This window comes from Bombina bombina, chromosome 3 (genome assembly GCF_027579735.1).
Source record: "Bombina bombina isolate aBomBom1 chromosome 3, aBomBom1.pri, whole genome shotgun sequence".
NCBI classification, from domain to species: domain Eukaryota; kingdom Metazoa; phylum Chordata; class Amphibia; order Anura; family Bombinatoridae; genus Bombina; species Bombina bombina.
In genome coordinates, this window is record NC_069501.1 from 163,485,535 (window position 1) to 163,509,490 (window position 23,956).

Sequence of the window (23,956 nt, forward strand, 5' to 3'; positions counted from 1 at the left end):
ATCAGCTACCCAGAACAGCAGGAGATCACCGGCCCAACGGGAACAGCAGCAGAGGAGTCTCTGCCCTAAGGAGATGACGCTGAGGGGTTGCAGAGATCACGTGACCATCCCTCAAAAGGGAGGAAGGAGGGTTACCGTCACGTGCACGTGAGGGCCTACCCTCCTCCCCGGAAGTCTGGCCATCACTCACCCCTAGCGACCTTCTCCTGCGCAACCGGACCGAGGATCTCCCGCCGCCAGGGTGAAAAAAGATCTTCCACCTAGATAAGGATTCCCTGTTACCAAGCCGTGTAAACCGCATAACAGGGAGAGGAGATCCATATCCTACAGTAATGGCTTATTGGGCCTAGGGTGAGTAGCCATAGCCCTGCCATTAAGGTGCCGTCGAAAATACAACATCATTAAAACATTACAAAAGGGGAAGGGAGGGAGGGAAAAAACTGCTTCAGCCAGGATCCGGAGAAGAAGAGGAAGTTGCAAGGGAGAACTTGGCTTATCTACTGGTAAGGAGGGGCCTACCCTAAATTGCAACAATGTTGCACCCAGCACCTTCCCTCTCTCTTCTAACCCACTCTCCTACAGCCTTAACCCTTAGACTGCTCCAGGCTTATACTAAGCCCTACACTGCATTAAGGGATTAAATGCTTACCGGATCCTTCTTCACAGAGGAGAGGATTTAACATAACTTAATTAAATAACTATGTACATGAGAATGTAGTGCGAAATAACCACAGACAAACTTTTTATGGGAAAAATTTTGTGACCGTCACAGGCCATAAAATTTTATTAACCTAACAAACTAGATAGAACTGATAGAACTGAAAATATATATGGCGGCATAGAGATCAGCTACCCAGAACAGCAGGAGATCACCGGCCCAACGGGAACAGCAGCAGAGGAGTCTCTGCCCTAAGGAGATGACGCTGAGGGGTTGCAGAGATCACGTGACCATCCCTCAAAAGGGAGGAAGGAGGGTTACCGTCACGTGCACGTGAGGGCCTACCCTCCTCCCCGGAAGTCTGGCCATCACTCACCCCTAGCGACCTTCTCCTGCGCAACCGGACCGAGGATCTCCCGCCACAAGGAAGCATTTTAATGGTACCCTTGCCGCCAACGCACAACCCGATTTACAGGAGGGGTAACAGAGCTCTCTGAATGTCCCCTATGAATAAATCCAGCCCCACATCAGAAAGGTGAACTTTATCCCTTCTATATAGCTCGGTTCTATCAGCCGAAATGGCTTCGTGCCGTACCACGAAGCCACCTGACCCAGTGACGGTTTTCGCTACAGACGCATTGATCTTCTTCCTAACCCGGTATGCCGCCGTATGGGCCGACATATGCCTCCAGTGGAGACGGGGTATTATATGGGACCACCCTATCAGGACCCCCGGGATGCGTACTCTTAGCCACCCAATGTCTGCCTGCATAACCTTAATCAACTGTAAAACTGGTATGGCCCCCACATCGTTACCCCCTAGGTGAAGAATAATAATGTGAGGCTTCCCCCAGCGTACCAGGGCCTCAGATATGGTTCCTGCTAATTGGGGCCAGCACATCCCCCTATCACCCAACCACCTAACGGATGCCTTGTTGGAAGGGAGACCTAGGGATTGGCCAAATGGGAGGGACGCACAGCGTAGGGAGGCCCAGTGGACAAAGGAGTGGCCCACAATCCAGATTCGCTTCACCCCGGGGGTAGTGCCTGTGGAGACAAACATTTTAGTATCCTGAATTAACATCTAAACATTAAACAATTGGACGGACATAGGTTCTGAAACAATTGGACCGCCAACGCCCAATACGTTTTATGTCCTCGCACGAGGAGCCCGCTTGCGCAGCGTTAGTCGCGGCCCCTATGCGAAAAGAGTGCGGGGCCAGTCTGCTAGCGTCCAGCCCCGCCTGGACTGCCGCCAATTTTAGGACCCTACCGAACTGAAATTTGGAAAGGGATCTGCCGTCCGCATGGACCAGGAATTGCCCCGGGCCAGGCGGCCTTTGAGCCAGGTAAAGATTAACGCAGTTAACCGGGCAGCATGCGCTGTTCACCTGAGGGTGAACGGGGATCCAGGTTCCCTTACCTTCCTGATCTGTCTTTGATCGCGGCAGAAAAAGAAGTAAGGAATCAGGGGCAGCTCTAACATGTTGCAATTGTATACCTGCCCCAGACGCCTGCTTGGAGGGTGCTACTACCTCACTAACTCTAAGAGCGGCGGCAAAGGCCAGATTAAACGCAGTTTTGAAGAGTAGGGCTTCAAAATCTGATCTACAGACCACGTCGAGCGCCAAGAGCAAACGCTCCAGGCGGTCGCGGGTGATGGGTTCGCGCGTGTCTATTTTCCGCTGCTGCGATCTGCCCCAACCCTTGATCACCTGCCTAATAAAAAAGGAATTGGTTGGGTCAGGAATGGCTAATGCCCTATAGAAAAATGAGAGGGCGGCCAATTTGGATTGTATTGCCCCCTGACGGGCCCCAGAGGCATGCAAACTCACCAGCCAATCATGTAAGTTGTCCCTAGACCCCTGAGCAGCGTCGGCTCCCCTGGACGCACAGAAATTGTCCCATTCAGACCACATGCGGGCATAGGCGTGCCAAGTGGATGGTGCTAAGGAGGAGCGGACCAACGGCAGTAAGGCTATCCAGGAAGGACGAGCTGCCAAAGGAAATCAGGACAGCGTAAGCCCACGGCTGCAGCTGTGGGGGCTAACTTGCGAAATGTCGCCCATTCGAATCGTGACAGGGCGTCAGCTACAACATTGTCGACGCCCGGGACATGACGGGCCTGGAACTGGATGTTAAGGTCCAGACAGCGCAACACCAGGTGGCGCAGCAAGGTAATGACCTTTGCTGAGGTGGCTGACAAGTTATTGATCGCAAAGACAACACTGATGTTGTCTGTCCAGAACACAACAGTCCCGTTCGACAACTTCCCACCCCACAGCTCGACCGCCAAGACCACGGGGAATAGCTCCAGGAGAGTCAGGTTTCGAGTAAGGCCCGCCGGGGCCCAGGACTCCGGCCAGGGCTCCGCGCTCCACTCTCCCTGGAAATAGGCCCCGTAACCGTGCGATCCAGCTGCGTCAGTGAAAAGGTGCAGTAACTGGCTAGACATGGGAGGGGTACGCCAGACCCGAATCCCGTTAAATCGCGTGAGAAACTGTTCCCAGACTACCAGGTCAGCCAGCAATTCACTCCCTAGGGTTATCTTTGATTTCGGGTTTGACCTACCACTAAGCTGTCTTTCCAGTCTACGGTTAAAAACCCGACCCATGGGGATAACTCTGCAAGCGAAATTAAGCAAACCTAACAGGGATTGTAACTGTTTCAGGGAAATAACTGCATTAGAGACTGCCGCTCTGACCGCCTCAAGCATGCCCTGAACTTTATCAGGTGGCAACCTACAGAGCCGAGCCTGGGTGTCGATTTCGATTCCCAGGAAGACTAAACAGGACGCGGGGCCTTGCGTTTTGTCCTCTGCTAGGGGCACCCCGAAATGTCTCATGACGCTGCGCATGATGTTCATTGTGGATAAACAATCATCGGAGCCTGCCCTCCCTACAATGAGAAAATCGTCCAGGTAGTGTGCTATGGGATCGCTGCCCACTTCTGAAGCTACGACCCAATGAAGGAAACTACTGAACGCTTCAAACAAGGCGCATGACAAAGAGCAGCCCATGGGCAGGCAGCGATCCACGTAGTACACACCTGCAAACTTACAACCCATTAGATGGAAAACTGAGGGGTGGAGTGGAAGAAGCCTAAATGCCGACTCAATGTCTAGTTTCGCCAATAGAGCACCATGACCCGCCCTCCTGACCAGGTCTAGTGCGCTATCAAAGGATTGATAGCGCACCGAGCTGAGTTGGGGGTCAATGGCATCATTGACTGAGCTACCTTTTGGGTACGACAGGTGCTGAATGAGGCGAAACTTCCCTGGCTCTTTCTTGGGAACCACCCCCAACGGGGAAATGACCAAATCAGGTAAAGGTGGGGCAGCAAAGGGGCCCGCCATTCGCCCTAAAGTCACTTCTTTATTAATTTTATCCCTCACTACTTGGGGGTGTTGGTATGCTGAAATAAGGTTCCTATTAAATCTCTTACCCTTGATTTGCCTAAATGTGGGGATATGAAAACCAAATGAAAAAACCCTCCCATAACATACGTGCCGCCGCCTGGTCTGGGTAACCCCACAACCATGGTGCCATGGCATGTACATTAATTGGCGTTTCCGCCTTTCTGGCCCAAGTTTGCTGAAGGGGGCTTATTGGCCTGGTCCCTTCGCTTGATGCAGTCACTGCCAGGGTGTGGACCAGAGCAGTACCTGCAGACATGTCTGAAGGTGCATGCGCTACCCTTGTCGCATTTTTTGTCCTGGAAGGGCCAGCAGGTTCCCCCCCGTTTCCTGCTTCTGGTATTGCGAAAGGACTGCTGCGCTGATTGCTGAGTTGAAGTTGCAGCAGCGGGTGCACCCCCTTTTGGGTCCATTCGCTGCCACAACTGGTTATCAGTAGAGTCAAATGTCAGGGAAGGATTTCCTGCCATTTTCCTCCTGAACTCAGCATCATATTCCCTCCACACACCTTCACTGTGATTACGCTGAATCCAGTGAATAGTGTCCGTGTATTTTAGGATAGGCAAACTCTGGGAGGGGTACTTTTCGATATAACAGGAGGAAAAAACCCTGAAGCACTGGAGCCACTCATCAAAAGTGTCTGGGCGTTTAAATTTTTTAGGCCCTGTTCCCTCAGCGCTCTTCTCTCTCTGCCTATACGCCTCCACCGAAAGGTCAAATATATTAACATATTTTCCACGGTGGATTCTACTGACCACCTTTTTGCGCAGGTGTCTATGCAATGAGTATATTTTTCCTGGGCTTGCGTCCCCGTAAAGGGCTGCTCGCCTTTCGGAGATGGCCCTGGTAGGGAGAGGTTCAGCTGGCACCTCTGTAGATGGGTTTTGCGGGGCGGGGTTACTGGCGCTATCCTGCTTAGTATCTGGCTTGACCCCCCTCTTTAAAATTTTCTTAATCATTCTAAACATTTTCTTCTGACCTGCCCCTTGTAAACCCAAGGAAGAGTCAGTCTCAGACCCTGAGTCAGAAGAGGATGAGTCAGAGGAAGAAAGGTCATTGTGTGTAAATAAAGCATTCTCACCGTGACTAATGGCAGGAGGTCCCTGACCCATGCTGGAAACGGGCTGGCCTGCTGGCTGGTTTTGGAGGGCGAGTCCTGAAGACCCTTGCTGTGCAGTGGAAGTGGTGGCTGCTGCTCCTGCTGTAATGCTGCCTGGTACTCCTGCATCCGCCCCACTCATGACTGTGGCAGTGTTGGTCCGTGTTTTTGCTGCACTTTGTGATCCAATTGCCCCCTGCAAAAGAGAAAGAATTTGGCGAGCACTTTGCCCAATGGATGTGTCTGGATTATCAGTAGCAAGGGGTGGATGAGCTATATGAAGTGGTGTATGAAATCCCTGACTCACTGACTGTCCATTCGCAGATGTCTGAGCATTCACACCCTGCTGGTCTACAATAGGGTTATGGCATGCCTGGCTTATTGATTGTGCATGGTTTAATGAGTGTGCATGAGCGCCCTGCGTGGCTGCCATGGGGGAGTGGATACCCTGATCAAGGGGTTGTACTCCTTGTATGCCTAAAGTAATGGGATGTTGTAGCTGGCTTAAAGATTGCACATTCGCATTATGTATGCCAACCAGGGGTGTATTATATCCCTGAGGAGCTGCTTGTACGTTCACACCATTCAAAGCCGCATTCACACCAATGGGGGATGGTAAATGATGAGATGGTAAATGATGCTCAATGTTTTGATTAACATGCATACTTTGAACATTGCCTTGATTCACATGCAGGCTATTATTAGACACAATATCATGCGGCTGAGCGGCCGCTTGCACTAAACCACTATCAGCCCTGTGTGGGTTAATAATATCGGGAGCGGCCTGCTGAACGGCATTTGCGTTATCTCCCATTTGTATAAACTGTAATGGCCTCATTGCCCTGGAAGGGTTAACTCTGCGTGTCCCCCTACCCCTATCACTGGCTATCTGCCTGGTACTACCTCTTATGATGGAGCGACCCCTTTGATGCCCCTGAGGATTAACATTCAAATGTGCCGTTCGCTTGCGCAGTTTGCTTGCGCTGCTAATGCCCCTCCGACCCCCCACTGATAACCCGCCAACGGCCAAGGACGGCTCTCGGTGCTCACCTGCAAGTGGCGTTGCCCCGGGAGCCGATGTCCTTGTGACCGCGCGGGAATCTGCCAAGCCGGAAGTGCCGATGTCCGCTTCCGGTGACGTCACTAACATGGCGTTGACACCGGAAGTCGGACCCGGACCACGCGGCTGGCGAAGGAGATCACTAGGCCCCGGGGGGAGCAGCATAGGCCCTGAGATGGCATGGGCCTCGGGTATGGTGCGACCAGGGGCAAGTCCGGGTGTTGAGGGCTGAGGGGCCATGTTCCGGCCGGGCTGGGGACCGCGTGTTGCCACGTGTGGTGCCTCAATGAGGGGTGTGAAAGGGCGATGCCTGCTGGGGGTAGTTAAAGCAGGATCCGGATCCTGACTAGAAGGATCAGGAGGGAAAACAGCTGGTGTGACACTGGGCCCTGGGGAGGCTGCAGCCATAGCGGATATTATGTTTTTCAATAGGTCAGAAACTGCTGACATAGCAGCAGGGGGTACAGCACTTAAAAATGAGGCCTGTACACTATCAAGAGGTAAATTAGCCTGCTGGGTCTGCAATGCTTGAGGTCTGGGGGATTCCTGAGCTAACTCAATATCAATAGATCCCTGCTCTTCCACATTATGAACCTGGGCTGACACAACAGTAGTATATTGAGTTGGGGGAATGATATCTAAATCATCCTCAGAAATAGATTGAAAACTTATCTTTATTTTTTCTTTTGCAGGTGCAGGAGGTTCCTGTTCCGACTGGTAACGTCTGGGAGGCAGAGTAGAACGCCTGGAACGATGCATAGCTGCACTGGTGATGACAGAACTGCTAAGAAAAAACTGTTTCAGCCAGGATCCGGAGAAGAAGAGGAAGTTGCAAGGGAGAACTTGGCTTATCTACTGGTAAGGAGGGGCCTACCCTAAATTGCAACAATGTTGCACCCAGCACCTTCCCTCTCTCTTCTAACCCACTCTCCTACAGCCTTAACCCTTAGACTGCTCCAGGCTTATACTAAGCCCTACACTGCATTTCTGTTCAGCTGAATTCTGACAAAAATATTTGTTTATTAACGGAAAAGTTTTAATCCAAATGAATGAAGAAACTGATTTAGTGCTGTACCATCAGTTGTTGTTTTTTTTTTTTTTTTTCTTTTGTTTTGTTTTTTGTTTATTTATTAAAATGGCTGCATGTATTGCATTTTGAAATGAGCGTGAAAAATATAGATTTTTTTGCACCTTGCAGAATACAAATGCACGTATATATATATATATATATATATATATATATATATATATATATATATATATATATATAAAAAAACAAGTCCAGTATTAATCGCACACTCCAACGTATACAACTCCCTGGAGCACTGCTAAACACTGATACAGAGATCCAGACTATATCCCAGAGCTGGCCTGAATCCTCAAAATATACAGCAGGCCTACACAGGTAAGTGGCAAAAAATCAGCTTTTTCTTAGAAAAAAATATGAATTGGCCTGTTGCCAAATGTTTCAGCTCACGTTGGAGCTTTCCTCACGTGGAGGCCCAAGTAGACATAAAGTGCAAAGCAATAAAACATCCTTATATACCCTTATAAAGCACAAATTAAACCCACCTGTGTGAATCAATCTCCAGAGCAAACACATCGTTTGCACTGTTTATAGGCCACGCCCATCACTAGCCGCCCCTATTATTAACGTCATCAGCATCAGACACAGTTACCAAGGCAACCTGTAAACACCACTGGGCACCAATGATCCATACACAATCGTCATGAAGACACACCCACCAGGGCATGTACTGCTATCTGTCATAACTCTTATCAGATCAGCCCACAGTATTATGTACAGGATTACGTAGGCAAACAGTATTAATAACAAAATGAGAGTTCTGGAGACAGAGTCAGAGCAACTTATAATCCTACATATTGTGTACTTATATACAAACAAGCTGCATTAGGCATTCGAGCATTCTAGCTAGATAGTGATGCAAAGCATAAGCACATTTAACAGACTCTCTTGATATTACATTAACTAAATATTGTGCAATATACTTAATTAATTCTAGCATCATAATAAAACACTTATGGAGATTTACACATTGCTGTGTCTATACCTGATGGAGCCATAACCATCTGTATTTGCAGCATTTCACATCATTTCATGTCCCAAGAAATAGGTAGAAACATATGCCCATATCAGCATAAGAGTACTGAGGACTTAGATACCCATAAGAGTCCATAATAATAAGCAAATCAAAACTTGATTGTAGTCTTCATCCACATTAGTCTGTTATTGTCTGGCACTAGGTAAACAATAGCAGCACGCATAAACAGCACTACTATTCAGTCACCTTGGGGACATAGTGTCCAGACATGTAGTCTTGATTGTAGTATCCATCCTCATAGTTAAATGGACAGTCTACTCAAAATTAAACTTTCATGATTCAGATAGGGCGTGTAATTTTAAACAACTTTCCAATTTACTTCTATTATCTAATTTGCTCAATTCTTTAGATATCCTTTGTTGAAAAAATAGCAATGCACATGTCTGAGCCAATCACACGAGGCCTCTATGTGCAGCAACCAATAAGCAGCTACTGAGCATATCTAGATATGCTTTTCAGCAAGTGATATCAAGAGAATGAAGCAAATTAGATAATAGAAGTAAATTAGAAAGTTGTTTAAAATGGCATGCTCTTTCTAAATCATGAAAGAAAAAATGTGGGTTTCATGTCCCTTTAAGTTGTAAAAAAAACACTCAACTATCTATAGCAGCAAGCATAATCAACACTGCTATTCAATCCCCTCGTTTCAGGGGTGGTAGATGATCAATTAGCATAGTTCTCGGTGAGGAGATTGAGTGTCCAGCCTGCACAAAATGCCTTGCTACAGGTTAATCTGAATCTCCTTTGTCAATAGCCGACTTATGGTTTGCAAGTCTTTCTCTGAATGAAGTTGTCGTTTTACCAATATAGCAAAGGGAACACGGACAAATCAACATATATATAACGTATTCTGATGTGCATGTTAATCTGTGTTGAATGTTGAACACATTATTAGTATGGAGATACACAATTGCCACATCAGAAACATCCCAGTTTACCCTTGGGTAACCATGTCTATTTTCTGTAACAGTGCATAGGATCCGCAAGGACCAGTAAGTCTCAAAAGGTAAAGTGTTGTCTGACTGGATAATGGACCAGTTGTCTTTCACCACCAACTCCACAAACTGAGATGCTGGGGTGTACGTAGTGATATAATTGAGACATACATCTGGTTCCTTAGATTTCCTAATAATAGTTGAATTGATGAGTTGTTTCGGATATGCTCTGGATAAAAACTTTCTTGACATCTCTTCCAGTTGAGTAATTTTATGGGTATATAGGATGTTATTGCGTACAACCCGTAGGAACTGAGAAGAGCTTACCCCATTCTTTTGAAAGCTAGGATGATAGCTGTTTTAATGCAAGATAGAATTCGTATCTGTTGTTTTATTGTATAGTGTGGTTTGTAGTGAACATCCCTCACTGCTGACTGATTTAAAGATTTCTAGGTCAAGAAAAAGTATCGTGGCTAGATCTGCTTCAATCTTGAATCTAATTTGTATAACCCAGATATATATTTGTATAATCTCTCATCATTGATGAGAAGAGCAGTTGACTGGTTAGGGGAAACAGAATACTTTTATGATTAGAATACAGAAACAGAATACATTAGAAAAAATAACCGTCAGGAATTAGTGTTGCATACAGATTTGTCAGATATAGACAGTAAAATTAAGAATAATATCATGTATAAATATATTCTGAAAGCATGGAATATAACTAGTAAGATTCTTCAATTCTCATCCAAAAGCTCAATATTTTTACCCATAAAAGGGAACCCAGAATTTGGTCCTGGAAGAGATAACGCTATTTTCACAGAATGGGGGAGAAGGGGGATAACTAAAATAGGGGACTTACTAGACCCATTAAAAAAATCAATATGTACATTTGATGAATTAAAGTATAAGTATAATTTACCTGAGTCGCATAACTATGCATACATTCAAATATCACATTATATAATAAACATCATTAAAACATATTCATCCTTTATATGGGAATGTCATCCCTTACAAAATATGGTAGAAGATTTAAAAAAAAAAAATGTTCATATTCAGGATTATACAAATCATTAATAAAATAAAATTTAACTAATATAAGGGGAAAGATGATAGAAGGTTGGCAAAAAGAAGCCTCCATACATTTAAATGTGTTAGAAATGGAAAAAAGTTTGAAAACTATTATAGCCACCACATATGATTCATATTTTAGGGAATCGCAGATTAAAATATTACATAGATACTATATAACACCAAAAATTGCCTCAAAATGGTTTAAATGTGAAAAGAGATGTATTAGATGCAACTATATGGAGCCTAATTTAAAACATCTTCTATGGGATTGCCCAAAAATAAAACAATTCTGGGCAAAGATTAGTTTTTGGGCGAGTAAGGTTTTTGGTATAACATCACCCTAAGTTTCTTGAATATAATACTTGCATTAAATAGTCAAGTCAAAAGGAAAATGTAAAAATGATGACTATGTGTAATACTCCTGACCAATATAAAATTGGTTTTGTTGCTCTTGTGTTTTAAGTCTCAGCAAAATGGTTATATTTACTAAGATCATAAACTGTGAGCTAATTAGTAACAAATACAGTAATGAATGACACTGGAAAAGAAACAACGTGTGTTTATTATAACACAGGTTTCCTATGAGCAGTGTTAGAATAGCAGTCTCAAGTTTCTGCTTAATGACTTGGTTAGAGGTATAATGTTCAGCAGGAATAATCACTTCAACAAGTTGTAACAGGTGTTTCAATAGTATCGCAAACAAACTTCACACACTCTCACTGGATTAAAATATTTACAAGTCCCACACATTCTTTCACATCCTTTTGGAAGCATATATGAATATATCTGGTTGTTCAGTTACAGGTTAGTACGAATAGTGCTTACGAGTTCTTAGAGGATTTATCGGCATATAATCTTACCACTTCAGTCTCTAAGTAAGCGATCACAGTACCTTTGTCTTGGGAGGAATATACCTGATGTGAGAAAAGATCCGGAGGTTTGTTTGTCCGACAGCGTGTGGAGAAGTGAGAAGCCGATGAGAGTGTGACTTACTTCCGGTTGCGGTTAGGATGATCCGATACACAGCTGATGCTGGAATCTCACACAGAGCTAAATATTGCGGCTGCAAAAAAGGCTGAATAGCTGAATGTGATAAAGGTTGATTTGAATAAACCTCAAGGTGTAAAACCTAGTAAAGGTTATAACAAGCTGAATAATTCAAAGGATAAATAAACAGAGACCTGGTCTTAAGAACTATGAATATAAAGCTAAACTCTTAACAGAGCAGGCTTAAACAAAGTACATCAATTAACAGGCAGTTTGAATATGGCAATGTGAGGTTTAAATAGGGTTTGGCTGTTGGTAGGAGGGATCAGTCCTTAAAGGTATATTACATCTCCCCCCCGTTAAGGAATCACCCCCGGTGATTCAGGGTGAGGTTTAGATGGGTAACGGAGATGAAAACGCCTAAGGAGTCTTGGAGCGTTAATCTCCGAGTGATGTTGCCAAGAATTCTCTTCTGGTCCATAACCCTTCCATTGAATCAGATATTCCAATCTCCTTCTCCTAATGCGAGAATCTAGGATTCTTTCTACCTCAAACTCTTCTTGATTGTTTAGGAGTATGGGAGGAGGAACTGTCAAATCTAATCTGTTTCGGTCTGAAGTATACGGTTTTAATAATGAGACATGAAATGTATTATGTATTTTGTAATGTTGTGGTAGCTTTAATCTCACTGCATTAAGATTGATGATCTTGTCAATTGAAAAAGGTCCTATATACTGATTAGCTAATTTTTTACTTGGTATCTGTAACCTTAGATATTTAGTAGAAAGAAGTACCTGATCACCTAACTTATAGTCTGGTGAGGGTCTGTGTCTTTGGTCATAATAATGTTTTTGTCTGTCTTTAGCTTGAACGAGGTGTGCCTTTATTTGTTCTAATCGATCTTGTAAGGTGTTGAGATAAGTTGTAGCACCTGGAGAATTGACTGGAGTATTTGAAAGAGTGATTGATGTGGGGTGATAACCATATGTGGCAAAAAATGGGGACATCTTTGTTGAAGAGGATAGAGAGTTATTGTATGAAAATTCTGCCAAAGGGAGGTATGTTACCCAATCATCTTGTAAATGTGTAATATAACACCTGAGGTACTGTTCTAACGTTTGATTTAATCGTTCGGTTAACCCATTGGTTTGTGGGTGGAATGCTGTGGAGTATCGTGTGTCAATCTTTAGTGACTTACAGAGTGATCTCCAAAAAGCGGAGGTGAATTGAGTACCCCTGTCAGTTATAATGGTAGATGGTAAACCATGTAGGCGAACAATAGCTCTAATGAATGCTTTTGCTGTTATAAAGGCACTAGGAAGAGCCTTTAAAGGTGTGAAGTGAGCTAATTTGGTTAATTGATCTACTACAACAAATATTGTATTATAATGTTGTGAATCTGGTAAATCAACAATGAAGTCCATGGATATGGTACTCCATGGTCTATCAGGAATCGGCAGTGACGTCAGGTAACCTATAGGTTTCCTATGCTCAGCCTTGTTTCTGGCACAGACATCACAGCCTATGACGTAGTTAGAAATAGTCTTTTCCATATGAGGCCACCAAAAGTTCCTTTTAGTTAACTCAATGGTCTTTTGGATTCCTGTATGTCCAGATAATACATTGTCATGGGTATTGTTCAATATGAGTTGTCGTTGAGACTCAGGAATGAATAATCTTCCATTATGGTAAAATAATCCTGTTGTTGAATCCTTAACGCACTCTGGTGGTATTGAAGTCTCATCTTTCAGAGCTGATAATATTTCAGTCTCTAAACCAGTGAGTGCTCCCAAAAATTTTTCATCTGGTATAATTGGTGTTGAGATGTGTTGTGGCAAACTGGAATCAAACTGTCTTGATAAAGCGTCAGCTTTCGCATTTGCACTTCCTGGTCGGTATGTTATTAAAAAGTTGAACCGATCCATAAAAAGTGCCCATCTTACTTGACGAGAAGAAAGTGTCTTGTTAGTCCTTAAGTATTCTAGGTTCTTATGATCGGTATAAATCAGAAAGGGTTCTTTAGTTCCTTCTAAGAGGTGTCGCCAATGTTCTAGTGAACGTTTTATAGCTAGTAACTCTTTGTCACCAACAGAATAATTACTTTCGGCTGGTAAGAAAGTCTTTGAATAGAAAGCAATGGGATGAATCAGTTTGGTGTCCCTGCTCTGTTGTGACAATACTGCTCCAATTCCAGAATTGGAAGCATCTACTTCCAATATGAATGCTTGATTGTAGTCTGGCAAAGTTAAAACTGGTGCTGAGGTGAATAGCTCTTTTAGCTTAGTAAAAGCTTCTTGGGACTCTTTTGTCCAACAGAATTTATGATTGATACTAGTTAGTTGAGATAGTGGTTTTACAACTGAGGAAAACCCTTTGATAAATTTCCTGTAAAAATTTGCAAACCCCAGAAACCTCTGGAGTGAGCGTGTGGTAGTGGGTTTTGGCCATTCTATAATAGCCTGAATCTTTTGTTGATCCATCTCAATCTTGTTGGGTTTTAGAATATAACCCAGGAATTTTATTTCTGATGTATGAAAGATACATTTTTCTAACTTAGCATATAACTTATTTTGTCTAAGTCTAGTTAAAACCCAACGAACGTGTTTCTCATGTTCAGCCATATTTTTTGAATATATTAAGATATCATCCAAATAGATTATGACGCAAACATCTGTGAGATCGTGGAATATCTCATTTATGAAATGCTGGAAGGTTGCCGGAGCATTGCATAATCCGAAGGGCATAACGTTATATTGGAACAATCCGTATCTGGTGCGGAAAGCAGTCTTCCACTCATCACCCTTCTTGATACGGATTAGATTATAAGCTCCTTTTAAATCCAGTTTTGAAAATACAGTGGCCCCCGTAAGTCTTTCTAGTAACTCAGGGATTAAAGGGAGTGGATATCGGTTCTTTACTGTGATCTTATTTAGAGCTCTGTAGTCGATAATTGGACGTAAAGTTCCATCTTTGTTTTTTACAAAGAATATCCCAGCCGCTGCTGGAGAGGTTGAATGAGTAATGAAACCCTTTCTCAGATTATCATCCAAATAGGTACGTAAATCTTGGAGCTCATTTTGGTTCATTGGATAAATTTTGCCATGAGGTATTTGTGATCCTGGAATAATGTCAATGGGGCAGTCAAATGCTCTATGTGGAGGCAAATTTTCAGCTTCTTTCAAATCGAATACGTCTGCCAGATCCTGATATACACATGGAATACCCTGCTCCATAGTAGCTATAGAACAGTGAGGATAACAAGTCTTAGTACAATAGGTTGAGTTTAGGTTTACTGTGTTTTGTGTCCAATCTATTTCAGGATTATGAATAACTAACCATGTATAACCTAAGATGACTGAGTGCTGTGCTATAGGTATAATATCAAAAGTTACATATTCAGTGTGTGCCTTGGATGTGGTTATTAAAAGTGGTATGGTGTGATGAGTGATTGGTCCATTCTGAATGAATGCACCATCAATTAACTTCACAAAAACTGGGTTTGTTTTGCACACAGTGGGTATTTTATTCTTTTTTACATAATCAGTGTCAATATAATTTCCAGTCGCCCCAGAATCTATTAGTCCTTCAGTCTGTAGGTTGTCTTGATCCCACTGTAAGGAAAGGTGAATAGTTAGATGTTGTGTCTTAGAGGTGTTATATATTTGTTTGATAGATTCTGTCTTACCCTTTCTTTGTTTTGATAGTAATGGACATTCACTAACAGAGTGTTCCTTATGTGCACAATATAAACAGAGATTTGACAATCTTCGTCTTATCTTTTCTTCTGAGGTAAGTGGACCCCTTATAGTTCCTATTTCCATAGGTATAGGGTTAGATAAAGTCTTTTCTTGTGATGTAGGTGAGGGATAAGTGCGTCTAGAGAGTGTCTCATAAACTGATTTTTCTACTTTGCGCTCTCTTAGACGTCTGTCCAGAGTAATGCAGACTTTTATGAGAGCTGATAATGTCTCAGGCATTTCTATTCGTGAGAGTTCATCTTTTAAGCTCTCAGATAATCCCAGCCTGAACTGATTTCTGAGGCTGAGCTCATTCCATTTGGAGTCTGAAGCCCACATCTGAAAGTCAGTGATGAACTCTTCCACGGTTCTTTTGTCCTGTTTAAGAGCTCGCAGTTTGGTCTCTGCGTTAATCTGTGTGTTAGTGTCCTCATATAAGATAGACATTGCAGAGAAAAAATCCTGCAATGAATCCATTACAGGATCGTTTGTTTCATACAGCCTATTGGCCCATGTTCTAGGTTCCCCCAGTAAGTAAGATATAGTAGTGCAAACTTTTATTCTCTCACTATGGTAAGTCCTAGGTCTCAAAGTAAATAACAAATTGCATGCATTTTTGAAATCTCTGAAAACTGATCGTTTACCTGAAAAGGGAGTAGGAGGCTGAATTTGAGGTTCAGGAGTAGCCTGCTCCTTAGGGGTTAAACATTCCTTTAGTAAGGCTTTTAAAACTGTATTCTCTGCTTGTACCTCTATTAAGCCACGTGCAAGGTAATCCAACTTTTTATGTATGTTAGAGAATTCATTCTGAATCTCTTGTGCTTCCATGGCTTAAAGAGTAAACAAACAGATATTTTTGGCCTGTTAATACTGTAATACTCCTGACCAATATAAAATTGGTTTTGTTGCTCTTGTGTTTTAAGTCTCAGCAAAATGGTTATATTTACTAAGATCATAAACTGTGAGCTAATTAGTAACAAATACAGTAATGAATGACACTGGAAAAGAAACAACGTGTGTTTATTATAACACAGGTTTCCTATGAGCAGTGTTAGAATAGCAGTCTCAAGTTTCTGCTTAATGACTTGGTTAGAGGTATAATGTTCAGCAGGAATAATCACTTCAACAAGTTGTAACAGGTGTTTCAATAGTATCGCAAACAAACTTCACACACTCTCACTGGATTAAAATATTTACAAGTCCCACACATTCTTTCACATCCTTTTGGAAGCATATATGAATAACTGGTTGTTCAGTTACAGGTTAGTACGAATAGTGCTTACGAGTTCTTAGAGGATTTATCGGCATATAATCTTACCACTTCAGTCTCTAAGTAAGCGATCACAGTACCTTTGTCTTGGGAGGAATATACCTGATGTGAGAAAAGATCCGGAGGTTTGTTTGTCCGACAGCGTGTGGAGAAGTGAGAAGCCGATGAGAGTGTGACTTACTTCCGGTTGCGGTTAGGATGATCCGATACACAGCTGATGCTGGAATCTCACACAGAGCTAAATATTGCGGCTGCAAAAAAGGCTGAATAGCTGAATGTGATAAAGGTTGATTTGAATAAACCTCAAGGTGTAAAACCTAGTAAAGGTTATAACAAGCTGAATAATTCAAAGGATAAATAAACAGAGACCTGGTCTTAAGAACTATGAATATAAAGCTAAACTCTTAACAGAGCAGGCTTAAACAAAGTACATCAATTAACAGGCAGTTTGAATATGGCAATGTGAGGTTTAAATAGGGTTTGGCTGTTGGTAGGAGGGATCAGTCCTTAAAGGTATATTACACTATGATAATTTTGTCAGGAAGGAAATGTATAATGAGTAGATGGATTCTAAAGAAAGGTCCTAGTATGAAGGAATTCCAGAACATTTTGTTGGTACAATTAAAAATATAGAACTATTTGATACAATGTATGACAGGGATTTTAGAATTAAGTAGTATAAAAAAAAATGGAGTGGCTTTATAGATAATCTAGAATTGCATATGAAATGTAAAATTATGACGCAATTTAGGGATTTATTTTAACCAGGACTATATTTGGAACGAATTAGGTTCTGGAAGGGAAATACTCCCGAAATATGGAGTTATCTATGCACTTTAGTGATAGGAATTAACTGTATGGAGTGATGGTTAAGAGTTTAAGGGTTAGGTAATATGTTTATAAAAACTGATATGGGAATAAATGTTTTATGAAAGTTATTATTGATTGAGTCAGTACTGGTGCAAATGATATATCATGTGCATAGGAAGGTTACATTACATCAAGAAATTATTATGCAATTTTAAGTAGTAAATATATATGAACTTATATTAATGTTGGACATGTATTTTTATTGTTATTGGCAATATCTATATCTATGTATATGTATGTGATTGTTTATACAATGGAATTTTCATTAAAAAAAATGGTAGATTCTAAAGTGTTAAGACCCTCAAACCATAAGATAAGGGCTTCTTTCGTGCCTCTCCATATTAAAAAGACATCATCAATGTAGCGGCGGGAAAAATAAAATGGACTCATGTCTTTGAAAAAAAAATATTATTTTCTTCATATTTAGCCATGTATAAATTGGCATATGCCAGGGCCACATTTGACCCCATGGCAGTACCAAGAATTTGGAGGTAGTAACCTTCCTCAAAACGAAAATATTTTTTTTCAAGATATAGTTCCAAAAGTTGGATTACAAATTCAATAGGTGATCTGCTATACACATTGCTTTCAGTCAGTATACATCTGACCATTTCAATTCCATGTTTGTGTGGGATAACCTTGTAGAGACTCACTACATCCATGGTTACAAGTAGGTCAGTCTCCCTAATGTCTGTCAGGGATTTTAGGAGATTAATGAGCTCAAATGAGTCTTTCAAGTAGGATAGAGTGTTTTGTACCACAGGTTGGAGGTGAAAGTCTAGAAATTCGGCAATAGGCTGAAGTAAAGAGTCTCGGGCAGATACAATAGGATGCCCCGGAGGCTTAATAAGGGATATGTGTATCTTTGGTAATAGATATAAGATTGGACAAATCAGTTTGTTCACACATAAATAAGAATACACATCTTCATCTATAAAATTTGCCTAAAGAGCTAGACTTAGCACCTCATTAACCTGTTTCATAAAGGTACAAATTGGGTTAAAAGTGAGTCTACGATATGTAATCCCATCATTAAGTTGTTTCAAAGCTTCATCTCTGTACTCTGCATAGTCCAACACTACTATGGCACCACCCTTATCTGCGGGGCGGATGACAATAGAGGGGTCCTTTGATAAGGCTTGGCTAGCATTTAGTTCACCTGCATTCAAATTCTTCTAAGTCTTGCCAATATTTTTATGAGTGTTGGACAGTGCAGAAGAACAGAGACAATGGAATGTTTTGATGGATGTATGGGTATTGGCAGGTTCAAAGTTGCTTGCAGCTTTTAATGGTTTAAGTACATAAGGTGCATGCTTTTTTTTTTAAAGCACGCAATTTCAGCTGCCTCTGAAACCTACCAAGATCCACAAACACATCAAAAACTATTAAAGGCGCACTTTTATCATTGCCATATAGCCATCTATATACACGTTTGTCCCTGTAATCATTTTCTACCATTGTAAACTTTTTGTTTTTAAAGACCAAAATGTCCTGTTTATACTTGGCTACCTGTGTGGTAAGTTTTGTAAGCCAGTCAGTGTTAGTGTCTTCTACCACAATTTGTAGTAAGTTTGTTTTTACTGTTGCAATTTATATCTAAACAGCTTGTTTTAATCTTGTCACCTCCTCTATTACCAGTAACATTAAATCATGTGAGCACTTATTTAGGATACCACACCAGCGTCTACAGAATTCCAAATTAGTGGGTCCTAGAATGGGTATATTTCTAACCCTAAATCCCCTGGGTATATATTTCTGTTTATGATACTTAGGCCTAGATTTGGAGTTCGGCGGTAGCCGTCAAAACCAGCGTTAGAGGCTCCTAACGCTGGTTTTGGCCGCCCGCTGGTATTTGGAGTCAGTGATTAAAGGGTCTAACGCTCACTTTTCAGCCGCGACTTTTCTATACCGCAGATCCCCCTACGCCATTTGCGTAGCCTATCTTTTCAATGGGATCTTTCTAATGCTGGTATTTAGAGTCGTTTCTGAAGTGAGCGTTAGAGCTCTAACGACAAGATTCCAGCCGCCTGAAAATAGCAGGAGTTAAGAGCTTTCTGGCTAACGCCAGTTCATAAAGCTCTTAACTACTGTACCCTAAAGTACACTAACACCCATAAACTACCTATGTACCCCTAAACCGAGGTCACCCCACATCGCCGCCACTCGATTTAAATTTTTAACCCCTAATCTGCCGACCGCCACCTACGTTATACTTATGTACCCCTAATCTGCTGCCCCTAACCCCGCCGACCCCTGTATTACATTTATTAACCCCTAACTTGCCCCCCACAACGTCGCCGCCAGCTACTTAAAATAATTAACCCCTAATCTTCCGACCGCAAATCGCCGCCACCTACGTTATCCCTATGTACCCCTAATCTGCTACCCCTAACACCGCCGACCCCTATATTATATTTATTAACCCCTAATCTGCCCCCCTCAACGTCGCCGACACCTGCCTACACTTATTAACCCCTAATCTGCCGAGCGGACCTGAGCGCTACTATAATAAAGTTATGAACCCCTAACCCGCCTCACTAACCCTATAATAAATAGTATTAACCCCTAATCTGCCCTCCCTAACATCGCCGACACCTAACTTCAATTATTAACCCCTAATCTGCCGACCGGAGCTCACCGCTATTCTAATAAATGTATTAACCCCTAAAGCTAAGTCTAACCCTAACACTAACACCCCCCTAAGTTAAATATAATTTTTATCTAACTAAATAAATTAACTCTTATTAAATAAATTATTCCTATTTAAAGCTAAATACTTACCTGTAAAATAAATCCTAATATAGCTACAATATAAATTATAATTATATTATAGCTATTTTAGGATTAATATTTATTTTACAGGCAACTTTGTAATTATTTTAACCAGGTACAATAGCTATTAAATAGTTAAGAACTATTTAATAGTTACCTAGTTAAAATAATAACAAATTTACCTGTAAAATAAATCCTAACCTAAGTTACAATTAAACCTAACACTAGACTATCAATAAAATAATTAAATAAACTACCTACAATTACCTACAATTAACCTAACACTACACTATCAATAAATAAATTAAACACAATTCCTACAAATAAATACAATTAAATAAACTAGCTAAAGTACAAAAAATAAAAAAGGACTAAGTTACAGAAAATAAAAAAATATTTACAAACATAATAAAAATATTACAACAATTTTAAACTAATTACACCTACTCTAAGCCCCCTAATAAAATAACAAAGCCCCCCAAAATAAAAAATTCCCTACCCTATTCTAAATTAAAAAAGTTACAAGCTCTTTTACCTTACCAGCCCTGAACAGGGCCCTTTGCGGGGCATGCCCCAAGAATTTCAGCTCTTTTGCCTGTAAAAGAATAAATACAATACCCCCCCCCCAACATTACAACCCACCACCCACATACCCCTAATCTAACCCAAACCCCCCTTAAATAAACCTAACACTAAGCCCCTGAAGATCTTCCTACCTTGTCTTCACCATACCAGGTTCACCGATCCGTCCTGAAGAGCTAGCTAAAGTACAAAAAATAAAAAAGAACTAAGTTACAGAAAATAAAAAAATATTTACAAACATAATAAAAATATTACAACAATTTTAAACGAATTACACCTACTCTAAGCCCCCTAATAAAATAACAAAGCCCCCCAAAATAAAAAATTCCCTACCCTATTCTAAATTAAAAAAGTTACAAGCTCTTTTACCTTACCAGCCAATCGGAATTCGAGGGACGCCATCTTGGATGACGTCCCTTAAAGGAACAGTCATTCGTCGTTCAGTCGTCGGTCCGGATGGATGTTCCGCGCTGGAGGTCTTCAGGATCCTGCCGCTTCGCTCCGGATGGAAGACCATAGAAGATGCCGCCTGGATGATGACTTCAATCGGATGGAAGATCCTCTTCTGCCCCGCTTGGATGAAGACTTTGACCGGATCATGGACCTCTTCAGCCCCCGCTTGGGCTTGGATCAGGACATCGGAGGAGCTCTTCAGGACGGATCGGTGAACCTGGTATGGTGAAGACAAGGTAGGAAGATCTTCAGGGGCTTAGTGTTAGGTTTATTTAAGGGGGGTTTGGGTTAGATTAGGGGTATGTGGGTGGTGGGTTGTAATGTTGGGGGGGGGGTATTGTATTTATTCTTTTACAGGCAAAAGAGCTGAAATTCTTGGGGCATGCCCCGCAAAGGGCACTGTTCAGGGCTGGTAAGGTAAAAGAGCTTGTAACTTTTTTAATTTAGAATAGGGTAGGGAATTTTTTATTTTGGGGGGCTTTGTTATTTTATTAGGGGGCTTAGAGTAGGTGTAATTAGTTTAAAATTGTTGTAATATTTTTATTATGTTTGTAAATATTTTTTTATTTTCTGTAACTTAGTTCTTTTTTATTTTTTGTACTTTAGCTAGTTTATTTAATTGTATTTATTTGTAGGAATTGTGTTTAATTAATTTATTGATAGTGTAGTGTTAGGTTAATTGTAGGTAATTGTAGGTAGTTTATTTAATTATTTTATTGATAGTCTAGTGTTAGGTTTAATTATATCTTAGGTTAGGATTTATTTTACAGGTAAATTTGTTATTATTTTAACTAGGTAACTATTAAATAGTTCTTAACTATTTAATAGCTATTGTACCTGGTTAAAATAATTACAAAGTTGCCTGTAAAATAAATATTAATCCTAAAATAGCTATAATATAATTATAATTTATATTGTAGCTATATTAGGATTTATTTTACAGGTAAGTATTTAGCTTTAAATAGGAATCATTTATTTAATAAGAGTTAATTTATTTCGTTAGATAAAAATTATATTTAAGTTAGGGGGGTGTTAGTGTTAGGGTTAGACTTAGCTTTAGGGGTTAATACATTTATTAGAATAGCGGTGAGGTCCGCTCGGCAGATTAGGGGTTAATAATTGAAGCTATGTGTCGGCGATGTTAGGGAGGGCAGATTAGGGGTTAATACTATTTATGATAGGGTTAGTGAGGCGGATTAGGGGTTAATAACTTTATTATAGTAGCGCTCAGGTCCGCTCGGCAGATTAGGGGTTAATAAGTGTAGGCAGGTGTCGGCGACGTTGAGGGGGGCAGATTAGGGGTTAATAAATATAATATAGGGGTCGGCGATGTTAGGGCAGCAGATTAGGGGTACATAGGGATAACGTAGGTGGCGGCGGTTTACGGAGCGGCAGATTAGGGGTTTAAAAAAATATGCAGGGGTCAGCGATAGCGGGGGCGGCAGATTAGGGGTTAATAAGTGTAAGGGTAGGGGTGTTTAGACTCGGGGTACATGTTAGAGTGTTAGGTGCAGACGTAGGAAGTGTTTCCCCATAGGAAACAATGGGGCTGCGTTAGGAGCTGAACGCTGCTTTTTTGCAGGTGTTAGGTTTTTTTTCAGCTCAAACAGCCCCATTGTTTCCTATGGGGGAATCGTGCACGAGCACGTTTTTGAGGCCGGCCGCGTCCGTAAGCAACTCTGGTATCGAGAGTTGCATTTGCGGTAAAAATGCTCTACGCTCCTTTTTTGGAGCCTAACGCAGCATTTGTTTGAACTCTCGATACCAGAGTTAATTTTATGGTGCGGCCAGAAAAAATCCCGCGGAACGTTAACAGCCCTTTTACCGCCGAACTCCAAATCTAGGCCTTAGAGAGGTAAACAGCATATAAATGGAAATCAATTTCTTTTTTTTTCAAGATGTTGAAATTTATGAAAAACATTAGTGGGGGTCTCACCTCTTGTCTCCTGCAGTTCCTGCAGGTCAGCCTCACATCGGATGCGTGCTGCATCCTCCTCAGTAAACGCTAAGTCCTCAATATCATCAAATAAAATTTGTCTTATAGGAGTCCTAGTGGGTGTTTCCATTTCCTGGGTAGTAGAAATCACAAATATGGGTAAATGTCCTTTTCAATGCTATCCACTCAGCATATACATTTTCCACAAGTATATATATATTCATCTGTGAAATGGGGTGCACATTTCCAATTCCAATTCTTATTTATGTGTGGACAAACTGATTTGTCCAATCTTATATCTATTACTAAAGATACACAAATCCCTTATTAAGCCCCTGGGGCATCCTATTGTATCTGCCTGAGGTTCTTTACTTCAGCCTATTGCCAAATTTCTAGACTTTCACCTCCAACCTGTGGTACAAAACACTCTATCCTACTTTAACGTTTTTAATCTCCTAAAATCCCTGACAGGCATTAGGGAGACTGACCTACTTGTAACCAAGTAGGTCAGTCTTTTATCTTTAACCTCTTGTTCACTAACTATTCTTTGTACCCTGAGCAGTTGACTCTTGGGCAATAATTCTATCAATCCTTTGGGATGAAAACTATTGTACTTTAGGAGGGTGTTTTTATCCATCTCTTTGGTATAAATATCTATATTCAGTTTATTAACACCCTTAGTTACTCCTGTGTCCAAAAATGTGATAGTTTCCTCACTATATGACAATGTAAATTGTAATCCACTAACCATAGAATTAAGCTCATGTGTAAACTTTTCCAGGGTTTCAATGCTGCCCCACCATATGCCAAACACATCATCAATGTAGCTCCACCACACTGATCCATGTGTCTTGAACAATAGATTCTCATAGACCATTCTCTCTTCAAAGTTTTTCATCCCAAAGGATTGATAGAATCATTGCCCAAGAGCTAACTGCTCAGGGTACAAATAATAGTTAGAGAACAAGAGGTTAAAGATAAA

General features: G+C 41.4%; 1 protein-coding gene across 1 annotated transcript; it reads right to left on the minus strand.

The window, feature by feature from the left end:
* Positions 1–1,577: 1,577 nt before the first annotated feature.
* Positions 1,578–23,851, minus strand: LOC128652256 (uncharacterized). Its single transcript, XM_053705192.1, has 6 exons — positions 23,723–23,851; positions 22,975–23,107; positions 9,294–9,427; positions 5,155–6,826; positions 2,494–2,654; positions 1,578–1,705 (listed from the first exon to the last, which is right to left on the minus strand). The coding sequence occupies exons 1-6, from the start codon at positions 23,849–23,851 to the stop codon at positions 1,688–1,690; spliced, it is 2,247 nt and encodes a 748-aa protein (XP_053561167.1). The 3' UTR covers positions 1,578–1,687.
* Between the last annotated feature and the right edge of the window lie 105 nt (positions 23,852–23,956).